This window comes from Seriola aureovittata, chromosome 2, assembly GCF_021018895.1.
Source record: "Seriola aureovittata isolate HTS-2021-v1 ecotype China chromosome 2, ASM2101889v1, whole genome shotgun sequence".
NCBI classification, from domain to species: domain Eukaryota; kingdom Metazoa; phylum Chordata; class Actinopteri; order Carangiformes; family Carangidae; genus Seriola; species Seriola aureovittata.
Window position 1 is genome coordinate 18485724 of NC_079365.1, and position 20792 is coordinate 18506515.

The 20792-nt window shown below is 40.8% G+C and overlaps 1 protein-coding gene across 7 annotated transcripts in view; it reads right to left on the reverse strand.

The window, feature by feature from the left end:
• The window catches only part of kaznb (kazrin, periplakin interacting protein b), a 112667-nt gene that overhangs the window by 84141 nt on the left and 7734 nt on the right, over positions 1-20792 (reverse strand). For 6 of the 7 annotated variants that reach the window (XR_008829706.1, XM_056397190.1, XM_056397182.1 and 3 more), the window contains exon 3: positions 4997-5154. Coding sequence is in view for 6 of the 7 variants with exons in the window: in XM_056397190.1 (XP_056253165.1) it covers positions 4997-5154 (158 nt within the window). In the remaining variant the exon portion in view is untranslated. Of the gene's footprint in view, positions 1-4996; positions 5155-15158; positions 15301-20792 lie in introns of those variants that run through there. The other variant, XM_056397200.1, reaches the window with a different exon arrangement.

Consider the following 20792-nt stretch of genomic DNA (forward strand, 5'->3'; position numbering starts at 1 on the left):
AATGAGACATGAGATGAAAGTTGTGGTCGGTTTCAACCAACAGATTCAGGTAATAACAGTTTCTTTGTGTTCCAACATCCAGAGATACTTACAGAACAAAGCCAGTCTCACATAAAGAGGATCTCAGAAATGATAACCCACTTTTCCTGCAGGCAGTGGGACCCAAAATGGCTGAAGCGACATGACAGAAATCATGGATAGATTTCAGGATGAGGCGAACTTCTGCAGAAATCCCTGGATCCTTTGTCCTCTTTTTTCTGTCTCTCTGTGTCAAATAGTTGATTAGTTCATTATGTACCGGATTTGAACAGATCCATTTTCTCGCTAACAATCGCAGGACAGTCCAGACCTCACTGGATCATTAATCTAGCCCCACAATCTATTTTACTTTAGGCTCAGGCTCACATTGCTCCTTTAATTCTTCTCTAGTCAATAATGAATCAAGGTAGATCTGCCAACATTGTAATTGAAATGACTAAACTGGCAGCTTACTGCTGTGCCAAAACCAGCTATGATTTCTGGCTCATATGAAACTTCAGTTTCATTTCTCCTTATAGGCTGCTAAGCTTTCTTTTGAACTCAGTGACTCTACGTAAAGATTATGCCTCTCTGAGACTGTAAAGGCTGCAAAGAAAAGGGAGGAGATAAAATGTCAGTTGAAAAGCACATTGCTATGCTGAGTATGAAGTGTGCCGTATAAATTATAAATGTTAATATAAATAAACAGGGCAGGTTTTCTCTTGACTGGAAATGGAAGTTTCCAGTAAAAGATGATAGCAAGACTACTACAGCCGTTCTAGCAGCTCCGTGAGGATGTACGTAGCCACAGCTGCGTTGTGAACTAAATGCTAATGTCAGCATGGTGACATGCTCAAAATTACAATATTAACATTCTGATGTTTGGCAGGTATAAAGTTTACAATGGTCACCAACTTAGTTTGGCATGTTAGCATGGATAGGGCGCCGCCACTGAGCCTTGCTGCCAATTTGTCCTTTTGGCGGCTTGTAGTACTGCAACAAAAAAACACCCCTATGGCGCAAAAATAAGGAACTCCAAAAAGGTCCATTACTCTTTGTATTATTAACTTTTAAACCATGAAGATTTTATATTTGCAGAATGTTCCCAGAGCCTAGAAATAGCAGAGCAGGCCGGGCCAGGCGCAGAAGCAAAGAGGAAAGTGGGAAAACTTTTTTTGGCTTATGAACTCAGTGAGCAATTTCCATTCTACTAGCATGACTAAAAACAAAAGGGGAAGAGGTGAACAAGGTCCTAAGATCATTCCATTCAACTTATGATCATAATAAGCCATGTGTGCTGTTACAAGTTGGTATATTCTTTTTTAATGTGCTAATCCACATCTATTAAACTCATGCCACACCCTACCCATGACTCAGGGCAATAATACAACAGGGAATTCAATAATACAACAATATAATCTTCCAGTTGTCTGACCTGAGGTAATATCCTGCCATCAGCGGACCAATCAGTTATTCTCTAATAAGGCTTCTGAAATCCCTGGTATTGTCTCAGGTACTTGCTCAGACTTACACAGACTTTCTCAGGTGCTGCTCTGTTTGTGGTCACTGACCTGCAGAGCTGACTATTTGCTCTGAACTGAGCCACTCTCGCGGGGTGAGAAGACTCCAACTTGAATTGAAGGGACAGTTATTTCTGTGCATTTTGAGTTCTGTGGAGCGCGTCACGCCATCATCAGGTCGCTTTTGTAGCCCTGCTGACTCCTCGACCAAAGTACCTAATGCAGTGCAACGTTCCACTACATTAATTCACAGCTTCCACACCCAGTGAAATGCATTTGATTAGTCACCCCAGCACAGCAACAGGGACATAAATAATTCATCTGTGCAAATGACAAATGAGGCAATCAACTCTGGGACAGCATTCAAAGAGAAACTATTCAAATCCCCTCTAAATTAATTTTCTGCCTTTTAGTGGCCGTGGACTTGAAATTTTAATGCTGAATTCATCAGATGATGCTTTTAGACTGACTTCCACACACAAGCTAAACCATTTGGTGTCAGAGAATGTTTTCAAAAGACGCAAATAATATACAAAACATAAAGGTTCCTTGACTGACAGGAAGAGTTCCTCATTTTTTTGATTCAGCAGTAAAGGTCTCCCCCACAACACTGGACATCAGAGCGTCTTGATAAGTCGCCTCGCCTGATGCTAAAAGAACAGCACTTTGAAACGAGAGACCAGAAGTAAAAAGAGTAGAAGAGGATGAGGGCTGGGCTAATTTCATATTCCATTTGACAGTAGAAACCGTACTCTCCACGAATGCAAATCCCTCTGGATGAGCCGAGCTCCTCCGTGTGGGATGAGATCACATTCGGCTTTGACCTCTGAGACTCGAACGAAATCTCCTGCATGATCTGGCCACAATTATTTTATCTTTCTATTGTTGCCTGTGTGACAATAGGGAGCCTGAGAGTTCAATCCTGCCAATCAGATAAGGTGAATTAAGTACAGAGACCAGGGCTGGGGTATCCAATGAACCCAGTATAAAATCTGGTTTATGAATCCAGAGCCTTTAAAATCCCTTATTGTGTCAGAAGGCGAGAACAAATCCTCCAAAGGAAAAAAAATATGTCATTTGTCTTTTTCTGATCTGACACAGCAGGACAGCAACATTTTTCTGTGCCTTTCATCATCATTTCAAATCAAACAAATTGAAAAATTTATCAGTTTCACAATGTGACAGTGTCATGGTTATGGTTTAGTTCGGTTGAGGCATTACTTTTGTAAAGATAATGGTTTGGTTTAAAATAAATACTTAATTAGTGCGAGGGAAACAGTGTATTTTGGGTTGCAATAATAATCATGCAGTTAATGTTAGGGGACAATCATAGTAATGGAAAAACAAAAAACAATGTTGAGCTCTGAGGAACTTGTCACTTGAACATCCACATATGTCAATTTAGGGCATAGTCATGTCAGATGGAGCCCTGGATGTATGGACCATGCATTTACACCCTCTGGCCAATCAGATGAATCCCACAGCTATCTGCCAGCTACTATTAAATTATTTGGTGTCAATTTGGTGGTGACTGTGAGATTAGCAAGCACAATGGCTGAGTAAGAAATAGGAACTGCATATGCACAGTTCAATATTTGTTTATTTATTGCAAGTCATATCATCATCGCAATATTGAACAATGTTATCGTACATCGCAGATTTCCCCTCATGACGTGAAGGCCTGGTAGTTACTCACCACTAGATGTCACTAAATCCTACACACTGGTCCTTTAAAGTTTGATATTTTTTGTTGTTGTTTACCAGGAGTATTTGGTCTCACCACCATTCACAATGTTTTTTTTTTCATTTGGGAGCAACTCCTCCATTTCCTTTGTGCATTGCACAGTGGATAATAGTGTCCCTTCACAGCGCACTCACACATCTAACAAATTTAGCCTGCTTATTGTCAAACCATTGAACACACCACATACTACACACAATACAAAGAATCTCCTTTGGAATCGATTGTAGCCTTGGAGAAAACAAACATATCTCCATAGCAACTGTCAGTCACACATCAGCATCTCTGGTGATCGGTTTTGTCCTTTGACAGTTCACAGCGACGAGCCCCCAGCTGACAGAGGCCTCCGTTTGACACTCCTTCGTAGAAAAAAAAGTGGAGAACATGTAAAGGTTGTGGGTGTAGCGTCTGACACAAACAAGGCCAACAGGCAGAGAAATCTGTCATGCTGACTGGTGTCTGAGCACTTCACTTAACATTGAACTACCAAACTTTTTTTTTTCCTCAAGTACAATTTCTTGGGGAGATAATCGGCACTCCACTCGCGGCTGAGGTCCCCACTCATCCATCACCTCCCAATGCTATATTCCCTGACGGACAAAAAAAAAAAAACTGACTTCAGGCTAACAATCTTTCACTCCAGCATGCATACCACTGAGCTTAGGTGAAAGCAATGGCCTTTTGCTGAATTACCTTCCCTTTAATCAATGACACTGCGTTGGAAAAAATATCTCCAGGAGAATAGTGGGGAGACTCCGTATCCATCATGCAAGTCTGCGATGGTGCTAATGGATGACCCAGATGCATCACTGTGTCAAGATTCATCTAACATTCATCAAAATGCTGAGGGAATATAAATAAAAGGACAAATGTTACAACGCTATAAGGATGACTTATCATCTCAACTGAGGCAGAGCAGAGAAGGAAAGCAGGGATGTTACTACTTTGATCGTTTTGTTTGATCAGTTGTTCACAACATTGCAAATGTTGCCAAAGTTCTCAGTGTTTCAGTCTCGTTATGCTGTGGGCAAGGGCAAAAGCTCCTTTTCAGCTCTGAGTTTAACACATTCAACCGTAGCAAGTCACACCGACATGCCGTGGGAAAAAGAGACGTGTCTGTGAATCTCTGTCTGTTTTTGTTTCATCAAAGTTTGATGAAAGATAAGTTTACATCAGAAGTACGTATGTACATATGAAAGAGTGATAGGAGCAGAGTCAAGTCCGTGAAGTCAAGTCCCCCACCTCTGATATTTAGATTCAGATTTCTCCAGCAGTAAATGTTTTTGCCAGTGATGTATTCATTTTGTTGTTGGCAATGAACGTCTGAAAATTTGATTGTGAATTTTGTTCAAGTCTATAATTTATGGTATCATTTGAAAATGTACATGTTGCACTCATTAATCATCATTAATTTATGGTGTCTTGTAAACTCATGTGAGCTGGGCATATGCACCAATAAAAACGTACTTCATGCATGCACTCATCCGTCTGTTGGCTAAAGGCTGACACAGCCACCGAAAAGTAACTGTAACAGCCTCAAACCGCTCAATTGCTACTGAGCCTCACCAGACCACACTGAGCGAGGCAAAATGTGTTTGTTTTTACAATATTAACTCTCCTCTGGGTTTAACATTTTTATTTCTTTCTAGAAATAATCTCAGAGGTGCCAACATCTGCTGAATGACTGTTGACCCTGATGAGAGGGCGGAGGCTGTACCTGAGCATCCACGAGCAGGTGTCTCATCAGGGTCATGGACTTCCTCAAGGTGTCCCTCTCTCCCGGTATGAAGGTCTCATCCTCGTCGGCCAGACTACAAGGTCTGGTCACCATGAACTGAGCAATCTGGTCGTTCAGGCTGTTGAGAGACTGGACCGCTGCGAAAGAGGTAAAAGAGAGTTGGGTCAGTGAAAAGTCGGAGCATATGAAACACACACACACACACATGCAAAGAGAAACACAAGCAATCTGTGACTGTATCTTTTCCATTCCTGTCGTGTCTGTTGAGTCGCTCAAACATTTCTTGTTGCTCTTTTGTTTCCTCTCACTAGTGGGATTTTCTGGTTCATCTTGAGTGATGTGAGACATTTCCTTCATCCACAGCCACAGCTGGGCTGTTTCCACTGTTCTCCCCTCAGAATAATCCCTCTTTTGGACAAGAGGGCCATCATTAGGCTAAATCCATTACCAAGACAGTAATTCATATTCAAGCCACTATATAATCCATTTTTTCATGGAGACAGTCCCAGTAATAATTGCTATTCTATTCTGTAGTTCTTTTGTTGTTGTTGTTTGTTCTTCAGTTCTTCATCAGTCTATATCAACACAACACAGCGTTGAGAAATGTTTTTGTTTCTTAAAGCTTGCTCAGAGTTTGCTACGAGGTTTCCTTTAAGCTCTTTGGGTCTTTGAGTCTGTGAGTGGTAATATATTAATATCTGATCAATACTGACAAAACTGTACAAGTTTCAAAGCAAGCCAGCAGCGTAGAAGCAAAGAACATTTTGTCAGAGAAACCAATCAGACATGAAAATATACTGTATATGGTAACATACGGTATGAGCTCATGCTGTTTACTGATTATTTTTTCAATTAGGTAATTAAAACAAGCAGCAACCTGCATGAGGGCTAGTAATTACCCAACTCAAATCCTCAAGCCAAACACTTCTAGCTGATAACCCAAAGTGTGTGATTGACTGATTGATTGACTGACTGATTGATTGACTGCAACCTTTATTTACAGAGGGTGAACTCACTGAGAGCATGCTTCCTTTTGAGTGTCCTGATTACAGGTACATACAAGTTGCACTACTTCTTGACAAGCTGCAGTTACATGATAAAACTCAACCCTGTCAACAAGCTCTAAAGAAATAAAAAATAAAATATAGACAAAAGGGTCAAATAAATAATAACAGGACAAAGCTATCAATTAAAACATTCACAATCTATCTGGTATGTTTCAGTTATTAAAGAGAATTGTGTCAGATTCCTAAAAAGACTAAATAAATATATCTGAATTTTGTAAAAAATAATGGATAAGACATCCAGAATATTTGTATATTATATTACGGTGCTGCTTCAAAAGCATGTATTGTGTTTGAATATTACTATTGTTGAATTCAAAGGACGAGACAAGCTCATAGAAAATCTATACCATGTGTAACTGTCAGACTGAGAAACAAGATCGTTTTTCCAACTTTAAAGCTGATTAGGAGAAAACGAAGGGGGAAGCTCAATCTTAAGGGCTTAATCAGTACATCCGTAAAATATGTACCATCACAATTTCCCAGAGCCGAAGGTGACATTATGAAATTGCGTGTTTAGTCTGTCAAACATAATCAAACTCAAAAATACTTAATTTACGTTTTGATTTGAAGCAGATTCTCACATTTGAGAAGGAAGAAGCAGCGAAATGTTAACAGTTGCTGAATGTTGACTGTGTACGATTATCAAAATAATTGTCGATTAATTTTCTGTCAAATGACCAGCCAGTTATTCATTACAGCATACACAACCGCAGAGATAGAAATATTTGAAAGATGTCAGGACACTGGCTCCAAGTCAAGCATCACTTTCTCTCTCTCTCACACGCCAGCGAGCAGGCTATGAGGTCAGTTTGGGGCAAGAGTGGCAGATCGACTGAGGCAACGTGTGACTCACTGACGACAGCCAAGGTCGGCTTTTCAGCAGAATGATCAAAGATTTATGGCCGCACACTCCTGCCTTCTCTTGAACTGCAGGCGCATGGCAAAAAAAGAGGCATGTTTACGAGCACACAGCAGCCCATACAGCAGCGTACATCAAACCAGCACAGGGGGGTGGGGGTGGGTGGGTGGGGGGAAATAAAATGTTTACGACAGAGGTTGACTATTGGATTCTAATTTCACATTCAGCATTTACAAGGTGTACCGCTCTGCCCCAGAGATGGCCAAACACGTCGGGTAATGGTACACTGCTGCTGCTGCAAATGACATGCTGTCAAACTGGGAGAACAGACACACCCTCTTCTCCTCTTGTGCTCTACTTTCAATTTTTATTCAATGCATCCTGTCACACACTGCGATGCATGATGGAGAGGACAGGTGGCTTTCTGTAAAAGAAATGTTATTTTGACTTGCTTGAATATACCACATCCCGATCAAAATGCCACTGCAGCTCTAGGCTAAAGGCGTAAAGCATCAAACAGATATGGCACAAACATTTTGAATTTGAATTTGTTGAACCATTTGTAGCTACTGATTGCCTCTCACTCATGAAATTACAACAAGTTCTGAAACTCTTCTCCAGGCTGTTGACATCCCTGATCAAAATTTGACAGCAGTTCAGGTCTGGAGGTGTACATCTGTAAGTCTTCGCCACCACCTGCACCGTTAATATCCCTCTGGTTGGAGAAAACCAGACGAGGCAGCAGCAGCAGCAGCATGAAGATGAACGCACACCCCCGTTCTCTGCTGAGAATATGTAAGTGTGGAAATGTCAAACCATGTTTTCACTTCGCTGATCAGATACAATAGTGAGTGTAAATATTCAAAATGACCTGGTGAAGCTGACCGCCTGTGAAATCGAGCATTTTAATAATACAGAGAAGACGTTAGGTGAGGAATATTGATGAGAAACAATCATGGATTGTTGAGAAATACTAATCTCCATTAACCCTCTAGAGTCTGAGTTCATTTTGGTTCATTTTTGGCAACTTTCTATGCATTTAGCACCTTACCCCACATCCATTGCCTCCTTTTTTCAGCACAAACTGAGCCACAAGTCTGAGGTGTAAATGGGTGTAAAAAATGTTGTTTCACAACAGAAACATGTGATAAATAAAACTATAATACAGTGTATTTATATGTGTTTTTAGTGATTTTATCCTAACTCATTTTGGTGCTGTTTTCATTAAAAGTCTGTGGATGCCAGAAAATCACTGAAAATATTAATAATTCTCAGTTTTAAAAGTGTCCTTTCAAAATGTGTGTCTTATGGTTTACGGGCAGAGGTTAGATACTTTGTGAAAGCCCCAGATCAGCATTTCCAACTAAACTAAAATGATTTTGCTATACAGTGTATTCAGAAAGTATTCCGACCACTTAACTTTTTAATATGCTGCAGCCTTATGAAAAACTTTTCTTTTTTTTTTTATCATTTTTCCATCATCAATCTACAAAAAAACATAATTACATCCAGAATTTTAGACATTTTTGCAAATGTATTAAGAGCAAAAAATGAAATATCACATTGACAGTATTCTGACCTCAGGTGCCTCCCATTACTCTTGATCATCTTTGAGATGTTTCTACACCTTGGTTGGAGCCCACACACGCACAGATATAGGGAAGGCTACAAAAAAATGTATTCACAGCACAGTGGCCTCCATAATTCTTAAATAGAAGAGGTTTGCAACAACCAGGACTCTCCCTGGAGCTGGTGGCCTAAATGAACAATCAGAGAGAAGGGCATCAGTTAGAGAGGGGACCAAGAACCTGATGGTTACTCTGGCTGAACTCCAGAGATCCTGTGTGCAGATGGGAGAAACTTCCAGAAGGACATCCATCACTGCAGCACTCCACCAATCTGGGCTTCATGGCAGAGAGGCCAGACAGAAGCCTCATCTTAGTGCAAGACTTAAGAAGGCACCTAGAGGACTCTGAGATAAAGTACAGAGATATCCTTAATGAAGATCTGGTCCAGAGAGCTCAGGATCTCAGACTGGACCGAAGTGTGTCCAACAGGACGAAGCCTAGACAACACAACAGTGGCTTAGGGATAACTCTGTGAATGTCCTTGAGTGGCCCAGCCAGTAACCGTCATCTGCCATCTGGGAAGGCTTCATTGGAAACTGTTTTTAAAAAGGGCAGGTGTTTTCAAAAAATATTTGGCAGGTGGGGCGACCTGATAACGCAGATACCACATGTGCCCAAATGCCATGAGCAGCGAGTCCTAGGGTCACCTTCCGACCGGCAAGATCATTTGCTGCATGTCATTCCTCTACTCTCTCTTCCTGCATTTCCTGTCTGTCTCCACTGCTGCTCTCGAATAAAAGCATAAAATGACCAAAGAAAGTAACTTGAAACTAACTAAAAATACTTGGCAGGTGATTGGATGAACCATCTGTCCATCATGGGCTAACTTCAACCAATCAGACTGCATCCTTCTCATTTTTTTCACTACCGGCGGAGTCAGTTGGTAAATCAAACTCTTGCTGAAGCCAGTCAGGAGAACAGCTGAAATATCTTTATCCATTGAGAAAAGCTTTTAGCGCCATTCTTTCAATGAAGACATACTCTCCAGTTCAAATATAACTGATGCTATAAGCAGCCTCTATGCTAACCTTTTAAGGAGCTGTCATTATTGTTAACATACAGTTGCTTCTCGCCGTGGCCTATAGATGCCAGTAGTTCCTCCCTCACAGGACACTGACTGGTCTGAACCCCACTGTGGTTTGGCCACAAGCCAAAAGCTTGAAGCCTAGCAAAATGGATTCTCGCTTGCAAGAAACCTAGCTGCTTCTCAAGGTTATCCCCCCAGAGCTCTGACTTGAACCCAATCAAACATCTCTGGAAATAATCTGAAAATGGGGGTCTACCAACTGTCCCCATCCAACCTGACAGAGCTTCGGAGGATCTGCAGAGAAGAATGGCAGAAAATCCCCAAATCCAGGTCTTCAAAGCTTATCACATCGTACCCAAGGAGACCCATGGCTGTAACTGCTGCCAAAGGTGCTTCAACTAAGTACTGAGGAAAGTGTGTGAATACTTACATCAAAAGTGTGCTATTTCAGTTTTTCTTTTTTAAACTTTTCTAAAATTCAGTTTTTGCTTTGTTATAATGGGGTATTCATTGAAGACTGTTGAGGGAAGAAATGATTTTAAATGATTTTAGTACAATTCTGCAACTTAACAAAATGTGAAAAAACTTTCTGAATGCACTGTAAATTGCATATTCAGTGTATTCACACAGACATGTTATATATTCATGTATTAATCTGGAGTCTCTGTTCATCTACCACTGGGTCTTTTATTAACACCCACAACATTTTAGATCCTTTATTCTAGAGCATTTTTCAACACCGTGCATGTACAGGATCCCCAATCATGCTCCTATTTCTTCACATCTGTATTTTTGATGTAATATGTACAATCATTTAAATCTGATGAATATTGTAGTTTTTGTGTGAAATGCACTCCCACACACAGGTGGCACAGTGCTGCTGGTGACTGAGATGTGGACAGCTCATTACAATCTTTGTAGCCAAACAACATCAACAATGAACTGTAATGAGGCATGTTGGTGTTTTGTCAGCCTGCACAGTCCTTGTGAAAGGAGAATATAATGCACATATGAAAAAAAAAAAAAAGCAGCTCACTCATAAAATGCAATGCATCCTCCAGGAAAAATATCCATTCCAGTTTCTATGTAGGATCGCTGTTAATTTGTGAAATCACACAAAATATGATCAAGGGAGTTTTTTAACACAGATGTGGGGAATAAAGTAAAATATTCAAACGAGTTCAGTCAGCTGTCCCACCAGGAAATGTGATGAGAAAAATGTTAGAACGGCTTTTGCTTCTGCTCACTTCGGGGACTGACAGTTACAGTCAGTCCCCGATAGCCAACCAGCCTCTTCCAAGGCAATTTGAGGAAGTTCCAAAAACTTCACACTTCAAGCCCAAAAGGCTCAGACTTGGATGCAACAACGAGGAGAATCTGTGAGAATCTGAGGCATTCCCAAGAGAAAGGTCGGCTATAATTCAATTACACTGATGCCAGATAAATACACTACATAATCTTGTTGAGGGACAAAAGCCTGCACTGAACCTAAACAAGGGGTATAACACCATCTCCCACTCTCAGGATGAGAGATAGCCAATGTTCATTTTGAGGCTTTGGAAAACATGCCACTGTAAAGCCAACAGCAAGTTTGTTCAAACATGGGGATTTGGACAGATCAATTATAGCTTAGCAAAGTTTGCTTTGCATAGAAATAACTGAATCTCTGTGTATCTGACAGCAACAACACAAGCCTGTAATTTTGTTGTTTGCCTCATTCTTCTGCATCACTATCTGCAGGAGGGTCACTTGGACTCTTTTCCCCAAATGATTACTCCCAAAACATTTCAGGATGTCAGGACAGAGAGGCTCCGATATGTGGAGCGAATCAGAGTGGCATTTATATTCAAAGATTTTGCTAAAGACATAAGCATCCTGTGCATTGCGAGCATATTCCATGAATCTTTTTATCTTCATGTCTGACACACACACACACACACACACACACACACACACACACACACACACACACACACACACACACACACACACACGATAAACACTTTACATTTCTCTCCAATGTCACGCTTCCACACTTCCAAAAAGCATTTGATCCTTCCCTCTGGCTAGTGTCGACTAATTTCTGATGCAGAGCAGATGGAGGCTTTTTGTGTGCGCAGAGCTTTGTCTGTCTTTACAGGCAAAGCCTGGAATATGTGAACATGAAGTGCATAATTGTGACAGTGGATTTAGGAGATTGACCTCTATGGAAAACAGACTGCATGGGTTCTATATTTCTCTCTGTTGTCGTATTCCCCCACAACTGAAGCGCTGAGAAATCAAGAGAATCTGCCCAGAACACTCAGGCAAGCAGAAGCTGAGGCAGGCTGCCAGGCGTCTTTTCTCTGTCCACGTCTAGCGAGAGAGGATCCCTCGAGTCTTCATTTCATTCTCATTTCCACAGTTCCCATGATGCAACAGACAGGTTTTGGCATGTTTCAATACTAAACTGTATCTGATCTGATCAGATCTACATCCAGACTCTTAACTCAATTCAGCCAGTTCCAGAAAGGAATACCACACACATTTACTGTGCATATTTTGTATCATGCTTTACTTCTTGTAAGCAAGCATCAATCAACTGGTGGGCGACGACCAATTTCTGTATGTGTGAAGTAAATATTGATATGCTTAGGCTTTTTATTGCGCTGCTAAAAGGTCTATCAAGAGTATTATCAAAATGGCGAAGTCAGTTAGTCAGTTGTCTCCAATAAAGTAGTAAAATTAGTAAGTCAAAAGTTGAACTGAAATGTAATAGAATAACAAGTCTACATCTATGCAAACAACTTTGTGAGGCTGCACACTGAATGCTAACGTCTACATGGTCAGTGTCAACAATGAATATACAATGCTAACGTGATGATGTCTATGCTTTTTTTTAGCACTAAACACAATGTACAGCTGAGGCTGACTGAAATCACAAGGGTAATATAAATGTCTGTACGAAATTTCATAGCAATCCATCCAATAGTTATTAAACATTTCAGTCTGGACCAAAGTGATGGGCCGACCAGCTGGCGTTGCCGTCCTGAGAGCCAAGATGCTAACGTGGCTAAAAAACATACACATGGAATCTCAGTTCATGGTTTACCCTTGTTTAATTAAATTATTCTGAATATTTCATATTGTACCACATTTCTCTACATGAGTTGGCATCTTACATGAACAGAAGTTTCAATCATGTAGAAATATATAAGCAACTTGCACATGTTGTTTGCTCATTGCCATGTACAAATCCAGATGTTGTATAGGAGAACATCTGCTGTAAGTACAGAGTGGATCTTATCGATAAGTGAAAAGTGAATTGATTTTTGGAGCGCATACCATTTAGGTTTAGTCCTTACCGCAGTGGTCTGGTATTGAGTGGCCCTTTGCTGCATGTCATCCCCTCTCTATCTCTCTCTCTCCAACTGACTCTCTCTCTCTCACTGTGACTATAATAAAGGCAAAAAGCTCGAGAAACTAAATAACTTTTAAAGAAAGTTAGAGCGATCTCCGGTGGTAGAAAGCAACGCCAATGTTAACACTTGTCTCTTTCATTTCTTTGACTGAAGTTAGCATGCTAACCAGCTAGGCCCGGCCCATCTTGCCACTTTCAGATAGCGACTCACTGTAGCCTCAAATCTGCCCTGACGACTTAACGCTGCTCAGAGCGCGTATTATAACCCTGTTTTGTAAACGATGGTCGAAGCCCTTGTCAATCGATAATCACCACCACACGCTACCTTCCATATTCAGCAGCAGTAAAAACTCACAAATAGCCTCTTAAAGTCTGGCGTGTTTGAGTAAGCTTGAGAGCGTGTGGACTTTTTAGGTTCGGGATACAGCTGCTACTAAAATTACCTAATTTGCTCTCAAACTGTTTCTTAATTTTCTTTTCTGCTTTTCAGTTTATTTAACAAGTGGAAACTGTTGAAGGTAGGACAGTAAAGCCCTTGAGGGCAGCCTGGAGGTAAACATCTTCACAATGAGGCCTCCAGGGTAGGAAAAGTTTTTGGCTCTCCCTGCAGATTCCCCACAGTGCAGTTTCACCAGGAAACATCAAGTCCAAATTTTTTCTCATACATTCCAAAACTATTTCTGTCTGCCGTATCGAGGATTCAATTAACCTTGCTGTTTCAAGTCAGTTCACATATAAACACACAGTAATTTACTCTATTCTGTTAATGCGAGAACATTCTAATTAACTGAATTAGAACAACTCAAAAAACAACACTGACCATTTAAATACAAAATGTTTTCAAACCACTACAGGACTCGGAGCAGTTGTTAAATCTAATCTCTAACACTATACAAGCCATAAGTATGTGGACACCTAAAATTACACCCATATCCGGTTATATATATTCGGTCCAATTTTCAACTAATCTGCTGCTACAACGTTCGTCATCCCTCTGTGAACAGCTTTCGACAAGACTGTGGAACCTGGCTGCAGGAGTTTGCTCCTAGTCAGCAACAATTGGCCGATAAGGCCTAGGCCCGACTCATTTCAGTTCATCCCAAAGGTGCTGGATGAGGTTGAGGTCAGTGCCCTCAGTAAGACACTCAAGTTCTTTTAGACCAAAACTCAGAAACCCATTTCTGTTGAGAGCACTGCACCGTCTAAAATATCATCTTCAATGATTTAGTATTGCACTTCCATAAGGCTGGGGGATTTATGAGAGACAGACAAAAGAGAGAATTGTGATAATTGAGGCAGTAGAGTCTGAGATATCTTGACTTTTATTCCCCAGCACAGGTCAGGCCCCAAAATCCCTTAACCCTACATTTCCCATAATGCAGCTCAACAGCATTTTTCATTTGACCATCACTGCCCTACAAATGCTGGCATCTGTCAAATTCCACACCATCCAGTTAACCTTGACGACATCTCATACAGAAAGCTCCGTGGAACCAGTGGGCCCAAACCAAACCATGAAAAACAGCTCTACCAAGACAACACGTGAGCAGGCGCACAGAGTTATCTCCATACTTTTGGACATATAGTGAGGATCACCACAGACTACCTCTCACATGCAGTTTCTGATTAGCATATCTGAAAACACCATTAATCCTGAAGGTTTCACCTTCAACAATCTACCACATTACAGGGTTTTACCTGTATAGATAATTACGAAGCGGGCGCCTCCGTCAAAATTTTGTGCCAAACTCTGACGGATTATATTCTAACAAGCGTTGCACTCGGTGGATTTCTGTCATTTGTAACTGCAGTTGCGGCATTGTGGCCATACGGTGGCGCTGTATCGGAGCATGCTGCCAAAACTGCCGACGAAAAAAAACCAAACAAAAAAACCCCGCAACTTCCCTCAAGGAATTTAATCCCAAAGATCCCAGAAATCTTGTTTACAGCAGGAGTGCGTCAGGTGACGTCATCGTGAGATTTCATGACTGTTCCACCAAGCACGCCCAACTTCTCAAAAAAAGTTTCCTAAATGAACTTTATGACTTCATCCCAATCAGTGAGCACTTAAAGGCAAGTTCGCCAGAAGGAGAAGATGAGACGGTGCAGACATCACCTGATAACAGGAAGTTAAAAAATAATAATTCATGTTTTACTTACGAGATGCGGGAAATTTGTAAGGTGCGAAAGTTGTGCCCAACCCCAAGAAGTGGAAAGGACCAGTGATGGAGAAGATTAGAGTCAAAGTGTAAGACAAGACGGAGTCAAGACGAGGGTATATAGGTGACAAATCATTAGGAGTGTATTAACGTAAAGCAGATGTTTACGTCATTTTAACGTCACTTTTTATTCTTCTTCGGCAAAGAGACACCGTCCATTATTGAGGACTTTGGGGCAGTGTTTGTCTTTCCTCACTGTAAAATAAGCTGAATTTTACAAGAATGACAAAAAGCATAAACGAAACACAATAAACATGGAACATTTTCATGAATTTTCCCTAGGGGATATATAAAATATCTATCTATCTATCTATCTATCTATCTATCTATCTATCTATCTATCTATCTATCTATCTATCTATCTATCTATCTGTCTATCTGTCTATCTATCTAATTTAAAAAATATATATTCAGTTGGTCCAGATTCAAAACATTTTAGAGACACCAACAGTGAATTTATAAATGTGAGACAAAGGCAGCAAAGGTTTGTTGAAGGGCAGAAAGAAGGAGTTTTTTTGTTTGTTTTGTTTTTTTCAAGTAGTCATTTAATTTAGTTTTTAAAATGTCATGGAGTTGTGTGAAATGCACGAGGTGACATCTCCTAAACTGTTAGTTTATTATTGTCCTTTTGGAAATTCTTCAGGATTTACTAAAACTCCTAAAATATGCTGCTTGTACAAAGTGTTTGCTTGAGCCAGTTGAAGGCGTGCTACACCACCTCCACCTCATTTTGAGCCAGGAAAAACCCTGCATTTCTCTTTCTTTCCCCCAAAACATCTCCGTACTCTATAATATAGAAATGTACAGTATACAGTTTGAATTTCCCTTTGACCTTTTCAAGAAAGTCCATGAATAGTCAGCTGAGGTAAAAGCCTTTTAGACACTTTGCGATGGAGAGAGCTGCGTCTCACTGCGATAACCGGCTCTGCAGTACAGCATGAAGCTCCAGTGTGGAGGCAGAAACTGCAGGAGGGATTTCCTTTTGCCCACAGCAACATTGCCACCAACTGGTAGCTTTGATTTGTGCCGCAAACACATGAAATGAAAGTGTACCTCTCTTTGCTGTCTCAATGGCAGTGGCCTGCATTTTCCAGCAAGTGAAGTGGTGACAACAAGATGTTCATTCTCGTGTTCGGCCCTGCAAAACATCTGTCATTGCCTCCACATAATGAGGCCGTGGAGTTATCTCGGAAAAATTAATCCACACTTACAAGGCTAACCGTGTTAAAGAATTCATTATAGCCAATGAAAAAATCCTGTTTCGTTCTTATTAACCTTTCATCCATGTAACAACTCCACAAGTAGCATGTTTAATATAAAGATGTAATTATCTCCAAAGAATAATGAGATTTATCTCAAAAAAGGTTGTGTATGATCTATCTGAGTCTTGTTACTGATGTATAATTAAAATACAGTCCTTGACAGTCCAGAAAAAGCCAGGGTAATGTGCCCTCCACTGATTTTGCATAACTTTGATCAGTGTGCCACCTAGTGAGAGGTACAAGAGACCATCACTGAGCAATCCAGGTTTTTCTTTTCTTCTTTTGAGTCAAAGACTAAAATAAATCTCAGGGGGAGTGTTGAACCATCGGCTGAACATAAAAGCCTCCGATGGTCCTTTGATAATCTGCCTGAGGCCTCCTCCTCAACACCTGATGAAGCCACTCCGAGTGTGGCGACTCTCACTAAAATTCCTCCACTCAGCCAAGACAAAGTCACACAGGTTCACACACAGGTAATTAATTTGGAGATAAGGAGCAGCTCTCCTTGATATCAAGTGTAATGGTGCGTGTTAATGGCAAAAAGGGCACATGTCTGTCTGCTTGCACAAAAGGTTAATGCAGGGTTAAAAGTTAATTAACGTTAGCATCCACGATAACTCTTTTATAACAGCTCAATTCACTCACAGAGCAGGAGGAGGTAAAGGATCATATATAAGTTCAAGTAAAAATCCACCCTCGGGTGCTCTTACGTAACAATCCTTTGTTGTTGTTCAGTGCATTGAAGGAGTCACTGTGTTTTAATTCATTTTATTGGTGTATCAATTTTACTGCAACCTGTCTCCACTGCTCATATCAGTTAGAAACTTCCAATGCCTCACATAAATCACTTTGATGAGAACAGGCGTGAACATGTCACATTGAGCTGTGGAGGTGGAGAAAAACAGCATCAGTGACAGTGACAGCAGCTGCAGACAGAGACGAAAGCTCACTTTTAACAGAACGCGTCACTGTCTTGCCTTTGCATCGTGTTCTTTCAGACTCTTGTTGGAGAAACTGATACTTCTTCCACTTATACAACCCATTTCTCCTCCCGAACTTCACAATGACTGCTAGTTTATTGAAGCTGTGCTGCAAAGTATCTCCACACAATGTCACTATTTGGCTGGTTATCCACAGGAATAATAAATATACAGCACAAAATGGACCCGCCAATGAAAGGTGCATCGCTAATAGCTGTTTTCAGCTGCAGCTACAAAGTATGAGAATGGGCTTAAGGGAGAAACTTTGAAGATTCAACTGGCAGACAGCAGAGAAGAAACTTCTCTGCATCAGCTGAGATAAGGAGGGGGAATAAGGATCCGCTCATCTTTTTTTACAGAGTTGGGCTAAACATTGCTTGTTAGAGCAGACCTGTGTGAGCTCAAACATGACATTTCAAAATGCACGCTGGAGTGCCTTTTCGAGAGGCTACAGGCGACACTGGTGACAAGGCTGCAGCCAATTAGGACTGTTTGTGAGTGAGTGTCTGTACCTGTCTTTCAGGGTGAATGAAAGTGGGTCAGAGCCGTAGCGCATCTTTGTACCGGAGCACAATGGCAGGTAGCACACAACTCACAAACTTGAAATGAGGCAAAAGGGATCTGTATAGCTGAACTTCAAATTTGTTCTAACATGGGGTGACAGTTCTGAATCCATTATCATTATCAGCCACTTTGATGCTCAAAATTCAGTTTCAGAGCAGGTTTCCAACAGTAGATGAGCCACTCCGAGTTCAGACTGCAGGTATTACCACTATCGTTCATTAACACGTTTCTGTGCAGGTAAACAGCTCTGGGAGTTCAAAGGCACATCAACTCAACTTATTACTAAGTTAGACATTCCTTTCTGGTGAAGACTGTTGCCGCCACATTTCGTGTGCTTTTTCACTTTCCCCTCACATCAAACACTCAAACTGTGCTCGCTTCTCCATATTCACATGGCCGCTGCTCGTGAGCCTGGAGAGGAGAGAGCAGAGCACTGTTTAATGATGCTGAGCATGCCTCTCCAAGTGCACTGTGTCTGAAGGGGACAGATCTGACCAAGCTGACATCAGAGTTGTGATGCAGAAACCGCCGCTTGACATAATTGCTGGTCTGATGCGGTTGTGAACCAGGACGGAGCCTGTGCCTCTGATCTATATAGTCTGTGTTCAAGGTCTCTGATCTCAGCTTCGTCCATATGCTTGGTACAACTCAAACAACGTAACATCAAAAATTCATGAGAAGGACTTCACAAACTAAATCAATGGAGCCAACTGTGCTACAAAGGTCAGTTATGTTCAACCCCTGTTATACATTTCAGTGTTGTTTAGTTTTACCTCATCACTGCTGTTTGTCTGATTTTCTAGATTTGGCATATGAAATCATTTAAATCAGAAGAAAGATGGACACAAAGAGTTATTATGGAATGCATATTAGATCTGAAAAAATTCTTCAACTAACCAATTAATCAATAGGATGAAAAACTATTTTGAAAATTGATTTTTCAAGACAAATGCTCAAAATTTGATTGTTCCAGTTTCTCAAATGGTGGTAAGATTTTGCTGCTTTTCACTTTTAAACCATTGTAAACTAAATATGTTTAGGTTTTGGACTCTTGATCATAGAAAACAGGACATGTGAAGACATAGCCTCGGAGTTATGTCACTTTTTTCTGGCATTTTATAGGCCAAACTATAATTGATTCATTGTTAAAATTATCGTTGGGGTGTCGTGTAGCGTAGTGGTTTAAGCAGGCGCCCCATGTGTAGAGGCTACAGTCCTCGTTGCAGTCGGCCCCGGTTCGAATCCCGCATCGGACGGCCTTTCGCTGCATGTCATTCCCCCTCTCTCTGCCTCCCCGTTGCCTGTCGCTGTCCATTAAAGGTATAAAAGCCCAAAAAAATATACTTAAAAAAATATCGTTAGTTGCAGTTCTAGTACATTTATTGGATATGGTGTGTACACAAAAAGAAAAGTTGAAGAGGTGTGTGAGGGCAATTTGACCCCATGAAAAAAAAAAGCTGTACAGGAATATCCCTCTGATATTGATGGTTATAGAGCGAAGAACAAGTCTAAGTGAAAACTGGAGTTGCAGTTATTTATTTATTTTTGCCTTTTCTGTGGTAGTTCTCCCACAAAAAGTAATTTAGTACTGGTTCTGTTTGCAATCGACATGAGACTACTCTGGTGACTTCAGCCAGATTTACCTGAGGTTACAATTTCATGTTATGTTATATATTATATATCCCTCGATCAGCTGATTGATTTGGAAGCAAAAAAGGAAAAATCAAAATCAATATTGACTGTACGCATGAAATACATATTTCAGATTGAACTTATGGCAAAGTGTTATTTGTTTTGAACTGATGTGCCAGCAATTTGGGAACAGATGAAACTCGGTTAGTTATTTTGTGCAACCTCCAAAGTCTCACATCAAAATGCTAAGTGGCAGACCTAATTCTAATTGCTCAAACACTGAAGTCACCTTTTCTATGAAATGCTTATCTTATTTTTTATACCCACTATATTAAGCATCACTGCACTGGTAAGAATTACCTTTATTTTTTGAGTGTGGCCTGTGTAGACTGGCTTTGAAAATATAAAAGTCAATTAGCCGTTCCTAAGGCTTTACTGTACTTCATATTCTTAGTAGTGAGGGAGTTATTTGTTTACGGGATGTGGGTGTTTAATTCGTACACTTGTAAGTAAAGGATGTTTTTGTCCTTGTGTTCTGTTGGTTAAAAGGCTGTGGAGGCTTAGTCCATGTTGAGTCTGAAAGGTGCTGCAATTCATTGGAAAGGACAGTTATAATGTGCATGGACACATGAGCACCGACACTTGTGTTGTTCATCCCAGTGAGTTTTGAATGCTTTACTTTAGCTGCTCTGCATTAGTCTGAGATGGAAGTGAGAGCTATTCAACAAGTTGAAAGAAGCAGATTCACAGCAGACTTACGCTCACCAGAGACATTTATAAGAGCATTAAGTGTTTGCTGAGGGACCTCAGTGAGGCGACGGCTCTGGTGAGTCGGCGTCAGTAACAAATCCTGAAACAAAAGTAGCAGCTAATGTAACGTGATATGACAAACTAGTAGCTCTGTACTGGCATTAAGACGTATTACCAAGGGGCGTGTGTACAAAGCAGGCATTGAGCCTGATGTCCCTGCAGTGGTTGGCTGGTTGGTTAACACACGTGGGCATAAAGACGCTCATCTGCAGACACACTGTACACACACTGCCCTTCACAATGAGCCTTTTTTTTTTTTATGAAGAGTTGCTTATCTTGACCTCTGGCTGATTCTCTGCTCTTGTGACTTACTGATGTGAATTAAAC